At 44.8% G+C, this 24,583-nt stretch overlaps 4 protein-coding genes and 1 long non-coding RNA gene across 10 annotated transcripts; 2 read left to right on the top strand and 3 right to left on the bottom strand.

Moving 5' to 3' along the window:
- The first annotated feature begins 902 nt into the window (after nt 1-902).
- LOC131885895 (uncharacterized) lies at nt 903-1,446 on the top strand. Its single transcript, XR_009373884.1, has 3 exons — nt 903-1,156; nt 1,235-1,348; nt 1,415-1,446. It is a non-coding gene; the product is annotated as an uncharacterized LOC131885895 (long non-coding RNA).
- Nucleotides 1,447-1,501: 55 nt separating this feature from the next.
- Nucleotides 1,502-2,594, bottom strand: LOC131885894 (tubulin-specific chaperone A-like). Its single transcript, XM_059234086.1, has one exon. It carries the CDS (start codon nt 2,375-2,377, stop codon nt 2,042-2,044), a length of 336 nt encoding a protein of 111 aa, XP_059090069.1. The 5' UTR covers nt 2,378-2,594; the 3' UTR covers nt 1,502-2,041.
- A 2,764-nt stretch (nt 2,595-5,358) lies between these two features.
- LOC131885893 (ubiquitin carboxyl-terminal hydrolase 14-like) lies at nt 5,359-8,370 on the top strand. Its single transcript, XM_059234085.1, has 7 exons — nt 5,359-5,517; nt 5,592-6,005; nt 6,596-6,851; nt 7,154-7,310; nt 7,385-7,633; nt 7,698-8,004; nt 8,073-8,370. Exons 1-7 carry the CDS (start codon nt 5,502-5,504, stop codon nt 8,207-8,209), a joined length of 1,536 nt encoding a protein of 511 aa, XP_059090068.1. The 5' UTR covers nt 5,359-5,501; the 3' UTR covers nt 8,210-8,370.
- Nucleotides 8,365-16,185, bottom strand: LOC131885892 (probable 3',5'-cyclic phosphodiesterase pde-5). Of its 6 annotated transcripts, XR_009373883.1 has the most exons (18): nt 15,291-15,899; nt 15,101-15,230; nt 14,918-15,022; nt 14,703-14,852; nt 14,341-14,394; nt 13,918-14,272; nt 13,484-13,840; nt 13,182-13,409; nt 12,894-13,107; nt 12,472-12,674; nt 11,943-12,180; nt 11,701-11,859; nt 11,468-11,637; nt 9,384-9,495; nt 9,210-9,290; nt 9,082-9,134; nt 8,938-9,018; nt 8,622-8,672 (listed from the first exon to the last, which is right to left on the bottom strand). XR_009373883.1 is itself a non-coding variant. In XM_059234081.1 (17 exons), the coding sequence occupies exons 1-17, from the start codon at nt 16,168-16,170 to the stop codon at nt 8,466-8,468; spliced, it is 2,853 nt and encodes a 950-aa protein (XP_059090064.1). In that variant the 5' UTR covers nt 16,171-16,185; the 3' UTR covers nt 8,365-8,465. The 6 variants fall into 6 exon arrangements, 5 of the variants coding, with proteins under 5 accessions (XP_059090064.1, XP_059090067.1, XP_059090063.1 ...); XM_059234081.1 differs by lacking the exons at nt 8,938-9,018; nt 9,082-9,134; nt 15,291-15,899 and adding exons at nt 16,029-16,076; nt 16,147-16,185 and having other exon boundaries at nt 8,365-8,672; nt 9,210-9,302; nt 15,101-15,236; XM_059234084.1 differs by lacking the exons at nt 9,082-9,134; nt 9,210-9,290; nt 9,384-9,495 and adding an exon at nt 9,872-9,983 and having other exon boundaries at nt 8,365-8,672.
- Nucleotides 16,186-16,706: 521 nt separating this feature from the next.
- On the bottom strand, nt 16,707-21,427 carry LOC131885891 (uncharacterized). The gene has a single exon (XM_059234078.1). It carries the CDS (start codon nt 20,952-20,954, stop codon nt 17,181-17,183), a length of 3,774 nt encoding a protein of 1,257 aa, XP_059090061.1. The 5' UTR covers nt 20,955-21,427; the 3' UTR covers nt 16,707-17,180.
- Between the last annotated feature and the right edge of the window lie 3,156 nt (nt 21,428-24,583).

Here is a 24,583-nt window from a genome sequence, read left to right as displayed (position 1 = left end):
AGAGAGAGAGAAAAAGAGGAAGGCAACTGCCAGAATATTTTTGTTTCGACTTTTGAAAACAATGGGCTGGAAACATTAAGCCACATTATGCAAATCCAATGCCCTAACCAACCACCCAACCAACCAGTCAACCAGCCAAGCAAACTAGGTGAGCTGAATGAACAATTGAACACCAGTCGAAGTGTTCGATATGTTCAACTCACTTCGTGCGAGTCGTATTTGTCGTATTGGTTGAGCACCACTAAGGTGAATGAAGCCGGAGGAGTTGCGAGTAGTAAATGATGCGGAAACGATCTTTCGATCCCTTTCTGTTCACCAATCTTCAGCCAGCCAGCCAGCTTACTACATAGTGAGCTCTCTCATATATGGGTGGGTTCTCCAACTACATACTGAAGCTGGCTGTATGTAGCATGTGTGTCCCTGGCATTATCGAATCATCTGATATGTAATGCACCCGAGCAGGCAGGCGGTTCCCCTGCATTGCAATGCTAAAAGTTGCCAGTAATTTGGGAAATGCCATCCAGGCAAATGTGACCATACGAAATTGTGATGGATGTACCTTCACTCAATGCATGTGGATCCGTGGCGTCTCAATCACCTATTAAGACGACAGCATAAGGAAATCTAAAAAAACAGAATCAATCAAATTTGGGATTGATTGCAACTAATCCATCTTACGATAGGAATTGAGCCTTTCTCACTTCAAAACACGTTCCATCCAAAAGAGAGCGTCTCACACCTAACCTCGACTTCGGCTCGTCAAAGCGTCGCATTCAACCGCCATCTAACGTACAAGAAGAAAAACTAGCAAAAGCCTCTCATTGGTACAAAAATAACACGTCAACCTAAGAAATTTCAAGAGTATCGTCAGGATGGATGCTATCGTATTTCAAATAGATATTCAAAATCTGCATTAGCATGTCACATTAGCATAAGTCATCTCTTCGGACAGAGACCAGGCTCTCAAAGCTAACAAGAGCGTTGTCAAAACCTAGTACCTGGTAAGAGAAGGCTGGCAAATGATGGACTCATAATCAAATTCATGCCCACCTCCAGAATACCACGATCGCAAGTGTGGCCTAGATATATACACATTGATTATCTTGTACGAAAGATATTTGCACAATCCTCCGGTTCTTGTGCATGAACACAAATTGTGAGTGTATGTGTGTCACAATGTATGTGTCAAGTGTTCTTGATAGGATGCAGCATATCTTGGCCACGTAGGTTGTAGGTTCCTGAAGCCCAAAGAGAAGGAAATAAGCCAGAGCAAGCAAGCCAGGGTTCAGTCATCAGTACACGTCTACCTGTGATAACTTGAGTGGAGCACGTTGGTCTTTGCGGTGAGGTCTGTGAGAATTTGATTAACCTTTGGGTCTAAGATCAAGACTTGACTCCAACATCTTACTTTCAGACATCTGAACCCTCCCTTCGGCGCCACGGATCAATCCCAATTCCAATAAGATGCGCCAACTCAAAGGAAAGGTGAAGGAAAGTGCCCGGGAGAAAAAGGAACGGAAGAAGGAATTCCAGGAGAATAAAGAAAAGGCTTTCACAGTGGCCTTGCCCATCCTGGGGGTGGCCTTTTTGTTCCTGGTGGTATTTGTCTACTTGAAAACCCGACCTCCCGCGGCCAGCATGTCGATCTGATACCGAGATCACGGTGGGAACGACGACCTCCCTGGGATGGTGGTTTATCGGCCTTTGATACGTGCACACACACACACACAATCGATATCTTTAATTGTTAGCTTTTTTTTATTTTGTTACCGAAAGATAATGCGTTAAGTGGAGGGTTTACTCCATGGCCACTTCAGTGATTTTTTAATGGTGCCCGAAATAAATCAACCCCCCATTGTGATGTAGATGGTCAATGTGTTTGATTAATATCGATCTCGGAGAAGCGGGCTGCGCGGGTGTGCCCTTCAATCGGAAGTACGGTTACATGTTGAAAACAGAGTTAAGCGCGATGAATTAAAATGCGGTTAAGACACGTGGCCAAAATTTTAAAAGCCCACGAAGAAAGGCCATGTCGTTCATTCTAGGCCACTTTGAGTTGCTCTTCGGCCTCGGTCAAGACCTGTTGGGCGGACCGATACTCCTCGGTTTCGGTCAGGTCTTTCATTTCGCCCTGTACCAAGGCCTGCAGTTCGGCGTAGGCCTTTTCCAATCGCCGGTGGCAATCCGGGATCATCATGAGACTCTCCTGCATGACCTCAATCATCTTCTTGACCTCGGCGTCGTCGCGGCCTTCTTTCTTCATCTGCTCGACTTTGTCCTTTTGCTGATCGGCCTCTTGGCGGTAACTGAGCTTCTCCTTGCCGCAGCGCTTCACCACGCCCGTTTTGATCTTCAAGGATTTCACGCGCGGATCCATGATTGTCAGAGTGGTTGAAGGATTCTGGAGTCGGGAGTCGGGAGTCGGGATTCACGAGCACCTCGATCAATCGGACAGTGAGGGTGTGGTCAATGCAAAAGGGACGTCCTATAAGATAAATCGATTCTTGATGAGGGGCCTCAGACAGAAAGATGACCAGGTAGGATTGCAACAATGAAAGGTTGTCTACATTAGACGAGGTTGAGTGAGTCTGTCAAATCAATGAGTCATGCCGGTCGGGGGCTTATGTACAGCCAAAAATGCGAGCCTTAGTGGTCGGGTTGGCTATTCACGGAAGTGAACAAATATCTACAAATAGGATATGAACTTCCACTTGGACAAAACTCGCAATTGTTGGTAACTGTAGTTGCGTGAAAATTCTAGAATTACCCAAGAATATTGAGAGGCTGTGCCCAAAAAATGGTTGTAGCATTCCACAATGCGGACATAAATTCAGTCAAGATTGGTTAGGCCATGGATTTCTAGACACTGGATGTCGGACGACCGACCACTTGGTTGGCTAAACAATACAATAAACCGAGTTTGTGATCAATTCCCAGGAGACCATCCATTGTACTGTTTCATAAGCCGAGCGGTCGGTCGTCCGACATATACAATACAAATTATGTTGAATACTAGAGATAGGGGAAGTATGCAAAATTTTCCGCCATAAAATGTGCAAAAATAATTGATATACGCACCAAAATGGCAAAAATATGCATTTCATGTAGCATATTTTATCAGTTTCATTTTTTTTATTTTTAAAAGAGTAACAGCTGTTGTTCTCTTCAAAAAGTAAGCCGCAATGAGGAATGGCTTTGAGGGGTTTCAGCTCTTCCATTATTTTCTACTGCCAGCGCTAAAACAATTGTCATGGGGAGTTTGAGTAATCTCAGGCAACTGGGACTTGATTTTTTCTTTTGCTTTTTAGCACTACCATGGCCTAGATTATGAATGCCATAGTTTTGAATCAAAACATAGAAACCTTGACTTACATTTCATTTAAGGCATATCAATTACTTACCGACAAGCCTGCATTTGAAGTTTAAAGTTGCTAATTCAACTGACCTGATTGTATCTGGCTGATCTGGTTCCTGTTATCCATGGAGCTCGCCAGGACTGGAGAGGAAAGCTTTTTCAAACCTTCCTAGAAGACATTTGAGCATTGGGGTGCCTCCTGATTGGGCATTTGATTGGAGAAAAAAGAATTGATAAACCACCCCTCAGCTGGCATGCATCTGATTAGGAGGTAGTGCACTGCCTGAACGTCTTCTAGCAAAGTTTTATACAGCTTTTTGCTTGAGGCCTTGGGGTCTGTATGTCCTATCTCAAGCAGCACAACTCAACTCAGTAAGGTAATCAGGTCCGTCAATTCAACGGATTTGAAATATTTGAAATATTGTGTTTACGCCAATTTAAAAACTTTTTTATGAGCCATATTTTTTTATTATTTACATGCAGGGAAAAGATTTTTTTAGCCAGAAAAGCCGCTTCTAGACTATTTGGCTGGATCCTAAATTTCTGCAACTCAGTTATTGAAACCTTAAAAATAAATATTTATGAATAATGTGACTTAACTTTGGTCTTGAAATTCCTCTTCTGTTATGAACAGTCCGCCCATGACCCCCAAGAATAGGTGCTGGCATCTTCTTAGTTGATTTGATATACTCTGTCCCCCAAATCATTTGAAATATGCAAACAAAATTACTAAAATGGGAAAATTGCAAAAATGTGCAGTTTAGCCAATTATTGCATTAAATGTGCAAAATATACAATTACATTTTCCCCTCATCTCTAGATTACAATTTGAGGATCAAAAAGTTTAAATTGTCGTGTTGATCTTTGTTTCAATTAAGGATTCTTGGGATAGGCTACAGGCCACAGGCCACACTGATGTGGATTTTGATGAGAATATGGATTGATTTTTCCATTCTTTAACCTAGTTAGAGTAAGGTCCTAAAGTAGCTAAGGACCACAGACCTTACAAGAGCTATGCCTGGCTTAGTGCAAGAAGGGGGCAATAAAGAAACCATTCCCATCTTTAAAAAGTACTGTTATACTGATAATCAATTCTTTTAGTACTACATAAAAGTGTTCAGCAAATGTTTAGAGTACACTTGATACCAGATTTAGAGCAAAATGCTATCCCTCATTGCTTAGCTAAGGAATTATAGCAATTATAGGCCAATCTAAAACATCACCTTTTAGAAAATAACATTGGTTGATTTGATTGCACACTCCTGATGGTTTGAAAAGCCAAAACTCACTATGCATAGCGACATTTTACTGTAAAAAAGTAATCGTTTCCAACGAGTTAAAGTTTTCCTAAGTAATGGTTCTTTCCCTATTTGGTCGCTGACAACAACAAATCACTTTTATTTACAAAAAGTTATTGCCAACTTCGCTGTGCTTTTTTTATTTTTGGGCTAAGACCCGCGGATAATTAGGAAAAAATCTTGATCTCATCAATAATATGCCTCGGGTTATCTCAGGCCCAGACGCAGACTCCCTGGATGTGGGCCCGATAATGGCTGGGGTTAATGAAAATAAGTGGACTGATTCCGAGCCAATGGCATTCTGCTATTTTCCAACAAATTTTCGGCTTCCATAGGTTTCAAATTCACTTCCCTCTTATTGCCTAGCCCATACAGTTTGTTTCTATGGGTGGGTCCAATAGTATTTATATCTGCGTTTTGATTTACGAACTCCCTCAAAGCATCTTTCTGCCTGAGAGGTTTCGTCAACATGTCATGCCGGTGAGAGTGGCTCAGGTGGCTCAAGTATTCAATTATGTGGCCTAGGCCTCTTAACATTGTCACTTCCACGAGCCCACACAATCACCCATGAATCGCTAGACCGAAAGCCAAGCACAAATTCATTGGTTAGGATAACCCAAAGTCCCCATGAGATTTACTAATGCCCTTTTCTCCCGCTTCCCAATGAGGAGCACTGAATTAGGTCTTGGGCTATCCGTCACGCTGGCCGTGTGTTTTGCTCCCAATGCAAGTCATTCTTCATTCAGTCAATCTGGCAGTCGTTAGTTCGTTCTTTTTCCGTTCTTTCCAGTGACCCATTCATTCCACCAATCCATCATCCTGTTGGTTAGGGGTCGACATCGTTCATCATGCCGCAATTCCAAGGTAATCCACCCTTCTCTGAGATCTTAGCCCGCCCACTCCCGCTCGGCTGATCCGCCCCCTATCTCTGTTCGCAGTCAAAGTCAAATGGAGCAAGGAGTTGTTCCCGGACGTGCAGGTCAATACGGATGAGGAGCCTTTGGTGTTGAAGGCCCAGATCTTCGCCTTGACCGGGGTCGAGCCTCATCGCCAGAAGATCATGCTCAAGGGTGCCACCATCAAGGACGACACCACGTGGGGCGCTAATGTGCTCAAGGGCCTCAAGGACGGGGCCACCCTCTTGCTGATGGGCTCCAAGGAGGAGGATATTCCCACGCAGCCCGTGGAAAAGACCAAGTTCGTGGAGGATATGGATGAGTCCGAGATCCAGTCGGCCTTGGCCATGCCGGCCGGGCTCCAGAACTTGGGGAACACGTGCTACATGAACGCCACCGTCCAATGTCTCAAGACCGTGCCCGAGTTCAAGACCGCCCTCAATAAGTACTCCGAAAGTGAGTCACGATCATAGCCACAGCGTTTTCAGGCGGGTCCGGCACCCGCTTTGAATTCGACCAATTGGGCTAAAACGTTAGGTCGGTTTTTAACCCAGGCGAAGTAGCATGGAGTGAAAATTCAGTGGACAGCGGTTAAGTTCCAAAACTTGTTGTCTCAACTGGCTTGACAGCTCCATGCGAGCAATGAGAAGTAATCATTTGGTTCTGTTTTAAATTTTGCCTTGCCTAAACGTTGAGCGATGCGGCGCTCGAGACCGGCCGTCCACCATTTTGGATTAGTTTATAGCTGGCCACAAATTACGGCCTTACACCATGGGATACGGAATTATTGAAACAACTGTAATTAATATTGCTTCAAACTCCTTCAATTTTCCAAAGCTCAGCTTTGATAAGGCTATTTCACGGGCCGGTAACAAAAACTTATGTGTATGCTTGAACCCCACCTGGCCATATAGCCATTCTAGGCCAGCCTGTTGGGCATTTGTTGTCTTCATTCTTAAACGAAGACAGGAGAAAAAATTATAAACCTTATTGGATTTGAAGGCCTCCATGGGAACTAACCAAGCTTGGTGGGATATGTTCTTTAGGTGTGAGCTTCAATAGCGACGTGACTACCCATCCCCAATCCATTACCGCATCGCTTCGTGATCTCATGAATACCATGGACAAGGGCCAGACCCTGCCACCTTTGGTTCTGCTTCAAGTCTTGCATCGGGCTTTCCCCAATTTTGCCGAGAAATCCGAACATGGCGGTTATCAGCAGCAAGACGCCAACGAGTGCTGGGTCGAGATCATGAACATGGTGAAGCAAAAACTGCCAAGCGAAGATAATGCCAAATTTTCGTAAGTTGACCTCAATCATTATACCTTGTAGTGCTGGGGTGAGTCAAGACTCGAGTCCGTGTGCACCCAAGTTTTTTGCTCGATTTTGGAGAAATTGACTGGACTAGAGTCTTTTAGAAAGGACTCGTCAAAAAAAAATCCATCGTTTTTCTTTAAATTTCGCAAGACGAGTTATTTTATTTGACCTGGCTCTAGTAAAAGTCCTCTGCTGGACTCGTGTTATTTGCCAGACTCGCCCCAGCACTAATACTTGGCCTGATTTGCTATTTTGAGCTCAAATCCAATGGTTTCATGCCTTCAAGGTCGGCCGTTGATCAGTATTTCGGACTGGTCTTCGACACGGAAATCAAGTGCATCGAGTCCGAAGATGAACCCGTGACTAAATCGCAAGAGCGTTTCCTCCAGTATAACTGCTACATTGACAAAGATGTCAAGTTCTTGGCCTCAGGTCTGAAAAACGTGAGTTTCCGTGTGTGACTGGGTACCTCAAACCAGACTGACTGCTCATGGTGTGGGTTTGTAAATACTTTTAGCGTCTGCAAGAAAGCATGAATAAACACTCGACGTTTTTGGATCGCGACGCTGAATACGTGAAAACCCTGAAAGTGTCGCGCTTACCCGGATACCTGACCGTACAGATGGTGCGATTTCAATACAAGCAAAGGGACGCCGTGAATGCCAAGATCCTGAAGGATATCAAGTTTCCCTTGTTGCTCGACACCTTTGAATTATGCTCTGAGGAGCTCCAGCAGAAGCTTGTTCCCATGCGGAAAAAGTTCAAGGTAAATTTGAATGAAATATCTTTGCTCAATTCCATCATAAGCCATCACTCCCTCAATCGTGCAGGACTATGAGGACAAGATTGTTCTTGAAGGAGACAAGAAGAAGGGTCTGGGCAAAGAAGCGTCTCTGAAAAAGGGCCGGGAGGAATCGGAAGATATGGCTTGCGAACCTTATGATTTCTCGGAGGATCCTGGATCCAACAACTCGGGATATTATGAGTTGCAGGCAGTTCTTACTCACAAAGGCAGATCTTCAAATTCAGGCCATTATGTGGCTTGGGTCAAACAGAAAGGGGACACTTGGATGGAGTGTAACGATGACGACATTCGACCGATTCATGTTGACGATGTTCTAAAACTCTCTGGTGGAGGTGAGAGGGATTGCTTCAGCAAGATTTAATCTCAAACGGACCTCAGAAATCTTTTGATCACATTTCAGGAGATTGGCATACGGCTTACCTTTTGCTCTACGGACCACGAAAGCTGCCAATCTCGGAGGAAGACAAGACGAAATCCGAAGAAGAAACCGCCAAATCTGCCGGAGAGACGGCAGATAAACCCATGGAAACTAATTAAACGGACAAATGAAACGTGAGAGAAGGCGCAAGTATTTCCATCACCTTGCTGTGTACTCGATATGAAAAATTTAATTCGCTTTTTTTTTTATTCGAACCTATTTTTATTGATATGAATAACAAAATTCGTGTTCGAAACAAGTCTACATTTTGCTATTACGACATTCAAGAACTTTATTGCGACCAAAGGAGGTACTGGAGAGGGTTGATTGTTAAACCTTGGTTTCAAACAGGGTTGAAATGAAGTTAAAAAATATTCATTCCTCTTTCGTTGATTCCTCCACTTTTTCCTTATTTTCTTCCGGATTCTCTTCCTTGGCCTCCAGTTGGTTCTTTCGCTCTTCAGCCTTGGATTTCCACACATTGAGGTTATAAGTACATTGCTCTTGCATGGGAGCCGTGTTAGGTAAAACTTTAACCAACAGGTCATAGCAAGGCAAGCAAATTCCACCGATAAAGCCAACCTGAAGACAAAAACATTTGAAGGAATGAAAGACAAATAGCAAGTTCAACGTCTATCAATTGTGCCTTTTGGAATCAACTGAATTTTCAAAGTGACCATTTAAAAGCATAGGAAATGTTAGATCTAAGACAATACAATTGATTCAACAACATTGTGGCTAGGGCAGAAAGTACATTTGCTCAGTGTTTGTTCGGGGATGTTCCAAGTGCCCTTGTCTAACTACTATGAATCTGAAATGCCTAGTTCTAGCGGTGCACTTGAATCACCTGCATCGAGGCCACTTCTTTCGCGTGTTCTCTGTCGAACAAAGGAATCGGTCTCCAACCCAAACTCTTTTCAACGTCACCCTAAAATGTCAAGTTCGTAATCGTGTCATGACCATGAACCCATCAGGAACAAGATAAAATTACCATCTTTTTCATGGGTGACTGACTGACAGTGGTGAGAATTGGGGTTGTGAATTCTAAGTAAACACTTGACGAATCATTAACTCATTTCACGTTTTATTTCTGCTTTTCTGTGTGCAATTAGTACTCACTTGATGTAACGATTGCTGGTCCTCATACTTTCGGTTCATAATTGGGACAGGAACCCGACCTTCCCGTTTCTCCCGATCTCCCTGTAATGGGTGCTTCAAAAGTGATGATCAACGGACAATGTGGGTGCCAAAAGGTCTATTCTTGGTTTCATATGTACAAAAGGGCGCATCTACCTGACTATAAAACTCCTCGTAAATCACAGTGACCGTGGCGAGTTGAAGATCCCAAGGCTTGGAGCTCGAGCACAAGTCACTGGCGGTCATCACGAGTGCCTCGACGATCATTCTTTAACATGAAATCCAAATTAACATCAAGTGCTTTTTTACTCCCTAACATTGAGAAGAATTGATCTGTATCTGGTTTCTTATTACAAATATAAAGTGGAATCATAACGAGGAGGGTTGCCAAACCGAACGGGGCGACAAGGTTTCATTGATTGGGCGAGCCAACTATCAAGTTGAGAGGAGCCAAGGACGCGACAGACTAGTGTTCAAATGAATGAACACAGATGAATACCGACTGAACGTGTTGGAATCTCCGGAAATATTTTAAGTTGAACATTTTTGGTACATTTATGGTTCATAGATTGGGGGAAACCCATTGACATGAGTGTGAGTAGTTTGATTAGTGCGGACGATAGGCGTGCTATGCATGGCCGTACTTGCTCGTAGAACTCCTGGTAAATGACCTCCGCTGTCAATGCTTGGGCATCCCAAGGTTTGGCGGCTGAACAGAGGTCGCTGCCAGTCATAGAGAGACTTTGTACAAGCATCCTAAAATGTTAGCCGCCACATATAATCGTATTTCAAAACGGAAATGGAATGGCTACGATACATTTGATCTCGGTTGGTGTATCAAACAGTTTTATACAGATGGCTTTCCAATCTCATAATGTAATAATGGGTGTTTCGAAAGAAATGGACCACTCGAAGTTCATTGAAATACATTGGATGAACAATCATGACAATCAACGTAATGGTTAAGTATGTTCGTGTTTCTGTCATAAACATCTTTTAGTTCTTCTTTTTTTCCTGCTCATCGAGTAATTCAAATTTTAAGGCACACACGGATGATGTTTCGAGGTGTTTTTCAAGAGGTTCGAAATTTGTAGCAAAGGGTAACTTCTAGACCTTGCTTGGCTTGGCCACCTTTTGCACAGTGATCCAAGAAAACCCGCTAGACTTCATTGGAAACATTTCTGGGCTTCCAAAGAGTGATGCACTGTTGGTCAATTCCCTTAGACCTAGCTTGTGACCAACTTCTTTTAAGAGGTCTGGTCTGAAAAATATCAATCTTAAAGCGTCTTATTTTGATAAGTAACGTTGACCTTTAGTTTGTGAGCCAACCATAATACTTACTTAGGACGATTGAAAACTGGAGGAGGTCCATTACTTTCGAAACACCCTGTACAATGAAAATGTGATTGACCAGCCATGGGTTAATATTGACATTGTTGAGGTAAAAAAGGAAGTAGTACTTGTTCATGAAATTCCTGATAAACGAACTTCGTGGTCTGCTCTTGCATAAACCAAGGTTTGGAGGAGGAATTCAAATCGGATCCAGTCATACACACGGATTGCGCGAGAAGTCTTTAAATAGTAGTAGTAGTAGCAGAGTAGAGTAGATTCATGGGCAAGAATTGCAAATCAATGTCACTTATTCTGTTTTAAGAGTAAGCAACCAAAAATAGCACGTGCTAGAATGTTCATAAAGACTTGTCATGTACTGTCAATCCTAAACTAGGACTATAGTAAATGTATCATGTCGTCAGTCAAATTAACAACTACCGTATTTATTTATTAACTTCCATTTTTTCGTAGTCTATCAATATAATTAATAACAAAGTGGTGATTCCTTTACAATGGGAATTATTCGTCCCATGTTCTCCAGTCAAAACAAACTATTTCAAGGTTTAGCTCCAAAATGTTCCATTATAATATTTGGAGCGCTCCTAACCATAGCAGTTCTAGCTTGGAGTAGGAAATTACTTCAAGGATACGTTGCATTCGACATTTGATCTTGCCATCTTATGCTTTCGAATAAAAGAACTTGTATAACTTCGGTTTGAAAGTAAGTGTTCTTTTGCTACTTAAATCTTCATCTTTAGTTCTTCAATTCAACCTGATTTGTGGTTAGCCTTGTAGGAAACATTTTTGGCATAATTGGCTGAGTTATCGTCTTGGTCAACTCTGTTCTCGTGCTGTTTTTGAATTTAATATAGCATTAATTATTTAAGCCAAAATTACATTTCACTCACCTGTGATCTGGTAGATCCCAAGAAAACGCATCGTCTTTGAGAATATTGGTCAACCTGGCCTTGTTGGGGAAGAACAAGGCCAAATCTGTGGCCAGGATACAATGTTTAATGTTTCCTAAAACTTGCTTGTACTCGTCAGGGTTTAATTTTGCAAATATGTTATGATTTTCCTACAAAGAAAAGACGATTCAGGGACACATTTCTTGCACTTAACGTCTAAAGAGGTTCCTTACCTGGTTCAGAATGTTCACGGTCATATTGAAATGATGATGTTCCATGGTTGAGGTGGAATAAATAGCCGCCAAAGGTGATCCCACATCGATCATGAACTTGTTGTTGAACCCTCGATGGTCCAAATCATGACAAATGGCTCCGATGAACATGGCCAAGCACTGAATAGTAGACCATTATCAAATTCAAAGGAACGATTAAAAAAAAAAAAAAACAACGCTCAAATGAAATGGAAATTTCTCACTTCAAGTGGCTTGAAGACCCCCGTGGAAGCTTTGAGTATGCTGTAGATACTGTTCGCCACGTGGAACCCATGGGCCCAATTGTGGTAGGCTACTTGGCGGTAGTTCTTTTTGACCGTGATGATGAATCGCACAAGGGTCTCGTATTCGAAACGTTCCAATCCGAAGAGATCAATGAACATGAAAAGGGCTTTGCGAACCTTCTCCATATCGTCCATATTCAAAGCGTAGAACGTGAAACTGGGAAGATACAAAACAGATTTCGTGCCATGAAATTGGAACAAGGCAGCCACTTCTAGCACTTCTAGTTGGTGTTCGTTCGTGGAAGTTCGAGTGGGTGGGAAAATTTGGGTTCAAGAGTGATTGAGATGAACTATTTAGTCCGATTTTTGTACAACAGTTTTGTCAAACTACATCACAACCTTACTTACATTTGGCTGTAAAAGCAAGATGGCAAACATTAGGAACGGTACGAAAAAGGAACCCAATGAATGGAATAGAATGAATATCAGCATATCCCTCTTTGAATACCTGGAAATGAGGGGATCTTGCAAAGGAATCGGCTCCTGAATGATGGTCTCGACTTCCAGTGCAGATGATCCATTATGGTAGGAGAGCACTTCCAATGCCACTTTATATTTTTGCTCGGATCGACGAATTTTGTCGTACAATTTCGCATGATGAAGAGCTAAGCCACAATATATCGAGAAGAACCGAAAGCTCTCTTCATCCTCCTGAGAATGGATTATTAGCATATCACAAATTTGAAACGTCATTCGACCTGACTTCCCAGTATGAATGAAACATTATCATTTTGTAAAGTTACCATATTAAGGAAAGTAACCTCTCATTTCTCCAAGCTTGTCAGAGGAGGCTTTGCGAGTCTAATGCTCTTTAAACCATCTTCAAGACAAAAGCAAAAAAAACGTTTTACACCACTAACAGTAATATACCTTTGTAAAGTTGCCATCCATTTTATTGACCATCTGAACGACACCAATCACTTGTCCTCGAATAGAAATGGGCATACAAAGGATATTTCGGGTGTGGTAGCCAGTTTGCTCGTCGATGCTTTTATTGAATCGTGGGTCGTTGTATGCTTCAGTCACGCATAAAGTCTCTCCAGTTTCTGCCACATAACCAGCGATCCCCACTCCCACGGGGAATCTGGGACATGGAACAAGAGCATTCAATTATCAGTTGTACGTCAATGCCAACGTAGAAGAACAATCGCTGCTCACCTAATTTCTCTGGCAATGTCATTGTCGTCTTTATTGGTAGAATGATCAAGGGTGTCCAATGCATCGCTGCTGTCTTGCTTGTGAATATCAAAGATCCGTGCGTAAAGTTGATTGGTTTTCGAATCGACGAGGAACAGTGACGCTCGATCGGCGGCCACTAAATGTTGGGCGAAATTCATGATTTTGATGATTAATGAATCCATACTAATCATTTCTGTGAAGATTGACCTGTATGAGCAAAAGGTTGTCAAGTTGTTAGACATGTGTTGCAGAAAAATGGTGCTATGGTTTGGGACTCATACTTGACAACGGTGAGTAAGAACGATTGAAGTTTTCTCTGTTTGACGGAATTGGAACAAATATCGCCATGACTCAAGGCGATCTTGCCCCAAGCTAAGTACGATTCCACAATATCTTCGTCACTGGCTTCGAACCCAGCTTCAGATGCCTCACGGACAAACTCGATCACCGCCATCACGGATTGATCGTAATCGAGGTCTCTGACAGGGACAACCAAAACATGATAGTCCTCGTCGAAGTCTTGAATCCCATGTGGAAATCGAGGATCGCTCAGGGATGTGGTCCCTCGCAATGTCTGATGTGTTTTGGCCACGTGGGCAGCCATTGTGGTCCCCGATCCAATTTTCTGCACAGACTCACTGACAACGAGAGAATCCGATCATCGAGATTGTGGGTATCGAACCACCGGTTGGGCTAAACGGCTAACACTCCTTACCTGCCATTAAGGTCATTGTCGATCCCATAGCGTCTAAGTTCTTGCGTTTCCTCGTTCACGCAGTACACATGGAACTTCTCGGCTCCAATCACTTTGGCCACATTTGAGGTTAATTCGAAGAGAAGGTTCTCTTTGGTAACTTTATCTTCCTGCGTGCGGAGCTTGTCGGTGATTTCTTCCAAGAAGTTGATTGACACTCGGCGTAAAGGTTGGCCTTTGCTCCCATTGGATTTGGATTTCAGCTTGGACCACCAATCCCCTACCGTTTCTTTAGACACGTGGTTGAGGACGTACTTCTCCAAGAAGTCAGGATGCTCGTTAAGATAAGTCGAGACTTGATCTCTGAGCATCATGGCTTGAAATTTATGCTTTCAATTATAATCTCAATCTTTCGCTTTTGAATCGCTTAATGTAATTGCTTACTTGAGCTATTTCTTCGATATGGACCACTGCCTCCGTTCCCGATCAATGCGTTTCCTGAAACGAACCAAACAGATTGGTGTCCTTACCAATAAGACTTAATCAATGGATAACTAACTCTGGAGGCACCAAAAGTCAACCCAAACACTGGTCAAATCCTACGTTTTAAGTCCATGTGGGGCTGGGAATGGTCGCTTGTTCCTTGATGCTCCCACTTGATGTCAGTATTCTCTCTGTGTGGTCGTCATGCCGACCAGACTCCCAAAAGAGATCATTCCGTAAATTGGATGTACGTTAACGTTCCCGGTCACATCCACCTAACGAACAGCTTTTCTTCCCTCCCTCAAAATTGAATCGGTACTTACTAGATAATGGGTCGGGTTCGGGTGTGGTTGTTCGATAATTAATTCGGGCTCGTCTTCTTCGAGCAATGTTATCCAAACTTTTGGCCTTTACATCCTCTTGCGACGGGCCTTTGCCCTGATCACAGCAATTATAGTGGAACCGATTGTGGGCTAAAAACATACGCACGTAAACTCGATCATTTCCTACTCTGCGTAGACCTGCCCTTGAGGCGTACCTTCCAAACCTTTATTGGGAAGTGAGTAACCGGTGGAGGCCGGACTTTTGGATCGGAGTCGATTTGAGTGACGAGATCTTGAAATCTTACTCGAGGGATTGGGCTCTAATGAAATACATGAGTAAAGTGAAAATCTGACCACCTGACAAAGGAGACGGGTTCACTTTGGGAATCATTAATTACCGCTCAATCCAAGCGCCAACGGGGGCAAGCGATCCGATCCGTACTCATCGTTGGAGGAGCTGGCGGTGGTGGTTATTGGATCATTCTGAGCCCCATGGTTGTCTTGTAACGAGCTGATGGTGATGGACACCTGAAACTGTAACTCTGAGAACAATCACAAGATCTCCGAGTGGACTTGCCGATGGGCTACCTCGGATCTGAAACTTGACGACATTCGGCCTCGCATGGGACGACTACGACAAATTGAAGGTACCAAGCCATGGCTTGATGGCATTCGCTGTAATCTACACTAATCCGGCTTGGAAATTCAGAGTTTGAACTGCTTTAAGATCGCTTCAATGGAAGAGGGTCTAAAAGAATCGAGCCCTTGAGAGGGAATCACGAGAACGAAGATCAATCTCTGGCGACCATCACGGCATTTTTTAATCAGAGACTGAGACTCACGAGAGCTTCTTTTGATCACCATCATACTCAGATCTGTCTCATATTCTAGTCAGGGACCTGGAAATTTATTCACTTGGGGGGAGAGAGGGGGGGGGGATCGTTCCATCCCAATCATTTGGAATAGCTATGTGCCCTCACTTAAGATTGGCCGCAATGTTCAAATTCTCGACGAAGATTCAGTCTTGGAGGTTTGGAGCGTAAAAGTTGTTCGTGTTTCTTAATCCTTGAAAGTGAAACAAGATCGATCGGCGAGATGTCCAGGCTTATAATAAGTATGATTCCATGAGTACTCGTTTTCTTCAATCGAATTGCTCATGATGACGGAGTATGTACACTCGATCGGAATCATCAAGAGACTAACGGCTGTACTACTATTTTTGTGCGAAGCTGAGCTGTTGTCAAAAGACCCCGAGGCTTTTAGTTGGAATGGGCTAACTATTGACCTTTTGCTCGCTATCTAATCTAAGGAACCTTAATTGCTTACCATAGCATCGGTTTCAGGCGTTTGCGCCGCATGTCGTGCCCATTCGTCCTGAATCATGCAACAGATAGATGGAACAACTTTGATTTCTCAAACCCATGCGAAAAGTCGATTGGCTTACGTGATGAATATGAGAAAGTCTCATTTTTTCACACAAGCTCCGCACAGGTTGGAACCAACAACAGCCAGATGACGTTTGGTGTGCCTTGGCGGGTGTTCACATGTACTAAGAGACTAGTACCTTCCTCCACAACCGAGAACTCGGAAAAGTATCATAAAACAGTAGGAGGAGCGAGGTATAAAAAGTTCTAGGGCTCTAACGCTTTTTTGTTTTCAGAAAGCGAGCATCTCCTCCTCAGGAAAGGGATGGAGAAGCGGGTGGGAAGAATTGGAACAAATGGAACAAACGGAACGGGGAACGTAACGAACGCACACCTCAAGACTGAAGGAATTTATTTGTGTTCTGTTCCATCTAGAGGAGCTCCCTATTCCTTGCTTTTTGTTCTGCTCTATGGTTGGCAAGGGAGTGAGCCAAAGGAACGAGCTTTGAACTTGTGCCTCGATCATGACAGAGAATGCCGAGAAATGGCCTTTGAGCGCAGACGATAAGCGCCAAGGGCTTTCGAATTGTCAGGCATGTATTCTTGGCAGAATGTGGAGGATGAAATGAATTTGAGAGGAGCTATTATTATTATTATTATTACTATTATTGATGGTTACATCGCATATGTATATTTACAAAACCTGCAAGAGAGATAGGCTTTATCACTCACATGTAAAGAAGTTTATGGTTCGGGATGCTTAATAATAGTATTTGACAATAGCCAAGCTTGGTAATTGGGTACTAAGAACAAAAAATATTGGTACTATCATGGTTGATGTCGAATATTGATAAAACCATCAACATCTAGTGTATGGAACAATTAAACACACAACCAAAAATATCTAAGAGAGCCGGAAAAGCCATGGACAGGGTACACAATTGAAGCCAACGAAGTAACGATGGTCATTATCTGTTTGAAGCCATGGATACAAGAGTTCAATCGTAAGATCGAAAGAGGCGTTAGTGATGCGATTTTCACGGGATAAATATTTGATAAGGCGGGAAATATAAGAGAGAATAGAATGCGTACAAGAAGTAGAAAACTTTGGGATCTAGACCTCGGAATTCACAGGCTCTCGCGTGATGTGAGTCCGTAGATGAGAATTGTAGTTGCTGCGCGTGGCCGCAGTTTTGCCGCATATGCCACAGATGTACGGTTTCTCACCCGTGTGCACTTTCAGATGATCTGTCAGGTAGTATCCTCGAGAGAAGCGCTTCTGACAATGAGGACATTCGTAGTTTCTCGTCCCCGAATGCTCGGACACATGTCGCTGCCAGTTGGATTTGTTCCCAAACTGAAGACCACACTCGTTGCACACAAAAGGCTTGATCCCACGATGAGACCTCATGTGCACATCCAGTAGGTTCTGTCGCAAGTAGGCCTTCTTACACAAGTGACACTTAAAAGGACGAGATCGGATACCTTTGTGCTGCCACATGTGGTTCTCCAAGTTGCATTTGGTCACAAAGGATTTCTTGCAGATTTCACATTGGAAGGCCTTTTGTAACTGGTGTTTGATGCGGATATGCTTGTTGATACTGGTCTTGTAGAAGGTCAAATTGCAATGCGGGCATTCAGCGTACAACGACGATTTCCGGTCCTGTGGCAAGAAGTTGGACTCGTGCTTAAGACGAATATGACGCGTCAAGCTGGAGCCGTGAACGAAAACCTCGCCGCAATAGGAGCACTTCTTCGGCTTACGATCATGCTCGCCTTCTTGGTGCCAGTCCAAATCCCGTTGGGTCTTGAACACTTTCCCGCAATGACAGAACAACTCTTTGGGGGGTTTCACGGGGCGGTTCTCCATATGAATGCGTTTGTGCTCGGAGAGGTTGCTGTGGCGACGGAAGCCTTTCCCACATACGTTGCAAGTCAAAGGAGCCTCGCCCGTGTGAATCCTGATATGTTCGCGTAGCTTGTTGGGCGTGTAGAAACGCTTTTTACAGTAGCCACATTCGAATTGACCCACCTCGAAATGTCGCTTGCGGTGATCTCGAAGCAGAGAGGGTTTACCAAACTTCTTTCCACACTCGAGGCATTCGAAAGGTTTCTCTTCTTCGTGGCATTGAAGATGCTTGATGATGAGATCCTTGTCTTTGAAGGCACGGTCACACTTTTCACAGATGTATTCGCCATTTTCATTGGGCACGATGTCTAGGACTGTTCCGACTAATGGTTCAGTTTTAATACTGGGAGCAGCACTGTGAAATTTCTTTTTGTGTAGCACCTGAGTGCGACGATCTTCAAAAATCAGATGACACACCATGCACTTGTGATCACTGCGGCGAACGAGATCCAGATGCTCGAGCAATTGAGGACCGGTCTCAAAGACCACTTTGCACTCGTTGCACTTCCAGTGTTGGCCCGTGCCACCCAAAACCGACTGGGACGCCGAGAGCATCTCAGTCTTAACCTCAGTCTTGATTTCCATCTTAATTTGCGCTAAAGAAAGCAGATCGACTTTGGAGTCCGATTCAGCTACATCGGGATCTAGCTGCGAAACGGGGGGCTCCGAGGCCGAGAAGCTCTCAGTTTGAGCATCTTCGGCAACGGCTTCCTCTTGAGAAGAGGTTTGCATTGATTGAGATTGAGAACTCTTGGAAGTGGAAGGGATAGAATGGGATGACGCCGATGTTGGTGATAACGATGACGATGATGACGTTGGCGGTAGTTGAGTAGGAGGAAGGGGGTTGGATCTAACTTTGGTTTTAGCTGAGCTCTTGGAACTCTTCTTGCCCACGCCTTTGTTCGGCATGGTCTTGACCTGACACCTTTCCACATGTTCTCGATACTCAAATGAAGAGGAGAACTTTTGTCCGCACTTCTCACACGAGTTTAAGGAACGGAGACCCTCTGGCACTTGTAGTATCGAGTTCATGAAAGGCTCCAAAGGATTTGTACTTGAAGATAAGGTGAAGAATTGATCATCATCGCCCACGTCATCTGCATCGTCCAGAGTTTCCATGGCGACCAAATCCTGCAGCGTGATCTCGTCGTCGGATTCTTCGAGATTATTGGGGAGAATGCTTTCCACACCTCTGTCCAGTGAATCAAGCACATCTTTACTACTACAAGGTTTAGGCGAGGCCGGAGGCACCGATGCGTTCAATTCCGCTGATGTGACTGAGGGAGGACGTGTCTGATTTGGCGTATTAGGAGGGGCGGCGCAATCTGGATCCGACTTCATGTGTTCAAAATGATGACCTGACGATCCCGGCGAATCGTGAGCCGGGATCGAGTTCAAGGTGGATATGAAAGACTTGAAATCATTCGTTTCTAGCAACTCGTTGGGCACTACAATCTGGACATCGTCATACTTGAGGGCATTGGCCAAATCACTGACCGTCTCCACCGTACACACGTTATAGCTACTACTTTGACCAGAATCGGAAAGTTCAGACTTGATGACCGGACCCGCCACCACCTCTCTTGGTTGAGGTGTGGGTGAAGCCGTCAAAACGGATGATGTGGACGCTGCAGAGGTCATGGGAGACGAGCCACGTAGGACAGAGCTTTGAGACACAGGCACCCCGTCCAGCAACATGGAAGAAAAGTTCAGCGAAGCTGCAGGATAGGGACTGTCCACGGCGTACTGAGTAAAACCAAACATGCCATCACTGGTTGAAGCTTGGGCAGCCCGCTTACCACCGCTCATGGTTGGGGTCCGTGATTCACGGTTGAGAGGTAATGCTGTGGTAGGTTCAATCGGAAGCAAAGGATTGGCCTCATCCTCACTCAATGCTCGAGATAATAGCGTATCTTGGACCGTGGGCACGCGATTCGGTTGACTGGAAGCGGACAAATACTTGGAGCCGCTCGATGTGACCGGAACTACTACCAAGGATGGTGGGGACAAACTGCGATGCTCGGGTGATCGCCGGGCGGACACTGGTCGGGGCGGGGAAGGAGAAGTATCCCGCTCGTCAGGTAACGATGGGGTAGGACTTGGAGAGTCTGGGCGTACCGTAGTCTGAGAAGGTGACACATGGGACGGGACCGAGCGCGGAATGGTAACAGGGTCGGTGACTTGGCCGGCTGAACTGGGATTTAGATTGTGATGCGTTCTCCGGGTGGAACTCGGGGCCGACACGATTGGCACTGAGACGGAGGGTCGCAACGGCGGGCGAGTGGGAGCCGCCGAATAAGCAGTCACACCGCTCGAGGCCACAGTGGAGAGAGGCGGACCCAGCATGGACGACACAGGAATATGCGAGGCCAACGGATCGATCGCCATACTGGCGGGAACCGACGTTAAGGTAGGGTGCCCGTTACCCCCCATAAAGCCCTGACCTAAGGGATTGAACATGCCTCCCATCATATTAGGGTACACGTAACTGGGCATATTCACTAAAATAGGCGGCCCGCCGGGTTGGGGAATCAGGCACGGGGAGTTGACCACCTGCATCATGCCCATCATCGGGGGTAAGAACAAGGATGCAGGCCCATTGGGCTGTCCGCCCGGCAAGCCTGTGGACATTCCACCATTGGGCGTGGGGAGTAATAGCGGGCCCCCGGGCCCTGACACAGCCCCTAACATAGAGGTCAGGGTGTGGGGACCGAGTAAACCACCAGTGTGTGAGGCCACCGTGGACGGAGCCAGACGCTGGGCGGTTAATCCCGAGTTGGAGGCGTGGGCCGGAGGTGGGGCTAAAGGGACGGTGGGTGAGTGGGTCGACACCAGACTACTATTCAACAAAGCTGACACCACTTCTTCTTTGGAGTGAGTGGCTAAATGGTGCGAAAGGGGCGGGGCCACTCTTCGCTGGCACACGGGGCACAAAGTGGGCGTGGGGGCGGCGCCCAACGCCAAAGCATCAGCCATCATGACCCAATAATATCTTAAACGCTCCTAACGACAAGCTGGCGGTTCATAGCGGGTTCATAGCGCCCGCCTGCTTGGGGCGAGGGGTTCAAACCAGTGCGGACCTAGGGTGGGGGTGGATGCCAGACACGCCCGAGCGGACGGCTCAGCGGCTAGAGCGTCAAGGATGAGCCCGCCTGAGCCGCATCGCTCTAGACTGAAGGCCACACTCCGGATCGGCGAAGGACGTAGATGAGTGGGCGGGCCGGGGCGCTTACGAAGACCGCGGCTGCGGCGTGTCCAGGTCCGTGAGCGAGATGAATGGGTTGGATCGTGGTCCTCCTCCTCTCCTCCTCGATCTCCCCTTTAATCTCCTTGTCTTCTGGGGTCCAGCCAGTTGCCGCAGTCTGCGAGCCGAGCCTGCGACTTCTGACTGGGTCGGCCTCGAAACCCTGGGCCAGTCAGCCCACCAACACCAGGATAGGCCACCCCACCAACCCGCTCAGACCGCTCAGACCCACCGACGGACCACTCGACTGACGGGCTGGCTCGCTGTCTCCCTGGTCTGCCCATGTCTGGCCAAAGACTGATCCCAGGCACGAGGGCTTTGTTCTAGGGGGTCCCGGCGGGCTCGGAGTTCATCGACTCGCCGGACTCGCGCCCTCGCTGGCCCAAAGCCCAGCTGGTTTCAGTGATTTAGTCCGTGTTGGGCCAGAGACTGAGAAGAAGTGCGTTTAAAGCCCAAAGAGGCCCTGAAGGTGACTAATTCTTGCCAAACACGCTCATTGATGGGGGTTCATAAAGTATTTTAGAACGGTTGAAATATACATCCAGTACCAACATTAGGTTAACATAGTTGGATGAGGGTCATTTTCCACCAGATTTCTGGCTTATACACAACGTGCGTGCCAGATTAGCAAGTCTGAATTGACGGAGAAAATAAAGTAGGAATTCCAAAAACAGTCAAATCTGGTCACTCGTTGGGCTTTTGTGGACTTGGTTTCTTCATTTCATCTCAGTCCACCATGATGTACTGTCAGATGATAAAATCACGATCCTGAAATTGGATAAAATGGTGTCAAATCCTTAATGTATACTTGGCTAACTTGGGTATAATGTGTGATTCCACAGCCTCACTTACTTCTTTTGAAGAAAGAGTTTATCTAACGAGTAGCCCCAACAATAAGGCTAGGTCAATCTACAGACTTAAATCTTCAATTTAATCATTGATTGGCTCAAACGAACTAAGCTAGTTTGAATCTAGTTCATTTCTCTCTTCAAGTTTGGTCTTAGAATTCCATAGAATTTATATCGTGCCCCGTGCCCATAATTTCTTCTATCAACATTTTAACTTGGACAAGTTAAATGGAAATAATTTGGAAAGGGGGGGATCATTCTCCAATTTGAAAATTATGTTGTTCTTTGTTAGCATAACATTTTTTATCATATGCATAGTTAACAGTTTGAACTGAATGTTAGCTGATTGATTGATTAACTGATTTAGTTCTATTTATATATGAATGAATATCAACAATAATGTGTAAATATATGAAATTAGAATATGAAAGGTAAAGATAGATCATATCACATTATTAGGCTTATCAAATCTTGTCGGGTACCGACACTCCGGCGCGGTCATCAAAATCTTTTGGACCCATGCCGTAGGAATCTCACCGGGGCTGTTCTGACTCAGATTCGAAAATTGTATTGCGTCAGCTTTGAATCAAATTCAATTATGCATGAAAATGAAATTGGATCCGGCAAATGCTTGGCATTGCCTAAACAATATTTGAATCTTGGGTATCACATTAACCCCAACTCTTTCATCTTGGTTAGAGAAAATATGATTGAAGTTCCAGACGTCACACTGACATTTTACAACAAAGGCCGAGAGACGAACCAGGGCAACTTCGAGCTCAGTGAGGCCAATCCAGCTTATTCTCCGTTATCATGTCTTTTTTTTTTTTTTTTTTTCTGGTTTGGTTTTTCACGGCTTTTCTAACCGCTACAGGGAATGTAATCCCCAGTACTATTAAAATGAAAGATTATAATTCGTCTATTTATTACCTTTCAATTTTTATATGATATTTGGTCTACCAACGAATTTGAGTTGGCAGACCGAGCTAATCCTTGAATGTAGGGTTGATCTGGAATGCTATCTAAAAATTTGTCCAAGTCTGACTTGAAAGATGCTACCGGATCAACAAGGCCTACGTATTCCCTACGAATATCAGAGGGAAGCAAATTAAACAATGAAGGAGCCCGAGAAAGAAGAGATGTGGACTTCATTGTTCGAACTAGCCTGGATTCTCGAAGACTTGAAGGTGCTCTCAAAACGCACATTAAGCCTCTACGGTCACTAGAATTGACCCTAAACCCTGGGTTGGGACAAAGCTCATGGATACTTTTGAAAACGTACAATATCAGATACCTTTCGTACCTTCTCTGAGTACTGTACAATCCCAACCGTTCTAACCTTTCCCAATACGAGAGCTCTCTCATTCCTGTGATGTTCCTAGTGAAACATCTTTGGACTTGCTCGACCTTTGGCAAACCTGCTGAACTCATTGGAGCCCAAATGGGTGAGGCGTATTCAAGATGTGGCTGGACAATCGACTTGTACAGAGTTAGCATCGTGATGCTATCTCTGGACTTAAACGTGCGATATATCCAACCACACATTTGAAAAGCCTTACCCACCTTCAGCTGGATATGCTCATCGAACTTTCCATTATTTTGGAGGACTACACCTAGATCTTTCATAGATGAGACCTGCCCAATATCTTTACCTCCATTATCTACAAGTGGAGTATTTAAAGGACTTGACCCAAATGTCATTGAGCGGAATTTCATTCCGTTCAGGGCCATATTACTCTCAGTTACCCAAGAGTAGATTCGATTTAAGTCCTTTGCAAGGCTACTGGAATCTTGGCCATTCCTACCAGAAACTAACTTTGTATCGTCAGCATAAGAAGAGAGACTGGCAGTGATACTAAGCTTTTGAAGCGGGGCAACGAATATTATAAACAAGAGGGGCCCTAAGATCGAACCCTGGGGAACACCTGACTTGACATCATGTATGTCACTAAGGGATCCCTCAACCTTAACCAATTGCTTCCTACCAGAAATGAAACTTTTTAACCAATTGAGAACCCTGCCTTGAATCCCAATTTCATGGAGCCTGTTAACTAAAAGCCCATGATCTACCTTGTCAAAGGCCTTGGCAAAGTCGAGATAAATCCCAGCTTCTAACCAAAATCACGCTAACCCACCCTAATTGTCACTATTCATCTACATTTTCGCAAAATTACGTCCAACTATTTCATAACGCAAATATTTTGAATCCTATCCACCCATCTCGTTGTTCTGGGTCCATCGCCCATCTGGGCTCTGACGCAAAAGGGCCATTTAATTTTAGCCTCCCTGAATGGACCACGAGTTGTCTGAGAGAGAGAAACGTTAGCTAACGCTGTTGAGTGGGTCCCGAGCAGCGTTGCCTGGTCACCCGTGCTGTTGGAAGCCAAATTCCGGCTCAAACGTAGCCATGTGAAGGCCATAACAGTGAAGTACCGAAAGTAACTTGAGGGGGGGGGGGGGGCACATTTGTAACATTAAAATCGAATATTGGTAAGGCCTTTCTTGAACAGACCTGG

The sequence above is a fragment of the Tigriopus californicus genome, chromosome 8, assembly GCF_007210705.1.
Source record: "Tigriopus californicus strain San Diego chromosome 8, Tcal_SD_v2.1, whole genome shotgun sequence".
In the NCBI taxonomy this organism is placed as follows: domain Eukaryota; kingdom Metazoa; phylum Arthropoda; class Copepoda; order Harpacticoida; family Harpacticidae; genus Tigriopus; species Tigriopus californicus.
The sequence above is the reverse complement of the archived record's forward strand: the minus strand, read 5'-3'. Positions and strand labels throughout refer to the sequence as shown.

Bases quoted from the DNA above. Each gene is read 5' to 3' on its own strand.
- LOC131885894 (XM_059234086.1), bottom strand. From the start codon at position 2,377: ATGGATCCGCGCGTGAAATCCTTGAAGATCAAAACGGGCGTGGTGAAG.
- LOC131885893 (XM_059234085.1), top strand. The intron at 7,311-7,384 runs GTGAGTTTCCGT...AAATACTTTTAG, and splicing joins TGGCCTCAGGTCTGAAAAAC to CGTCTGCAAGAAAGCATGAA. The intron at 8,005-8,072 runs GTGAGAGGGATT...ATCACATTTCAG, and splicing joins TCTAAAACTCTCTGGTGGAG to GAGATTGGCATACGGCTTAC.
- LOC131885892 (XM_059234080.1), bottom strand. From the start codon at position 15,374: ATGCCATCAAGCCATGGCTTGGTACCTTCAATTTGTCGTAGTCGTCCC. The intron at 15,231-15,290 runs GTAGCCCATCGG...TTACAGTTTCAG, and splicing joins CGTCAAGTTTCAGATCCGAG to GTGTCCATCACCATCAGCTC. The intron at 15,023-15,100 runs GTAATTAATGAT...GTATTTCATTAG, and splicing joins GTTGGCGCTTGGATTGAGCG to AGCCCAATCCCTCGAGTAAG.
- LOC131885891 (XM_059234078.1), bottom strand. From the start codon at position 20,954: ATGATGGCTGATGCTTTGGCGTTGGGCGCCGCCCCCACGCCCACTTTG.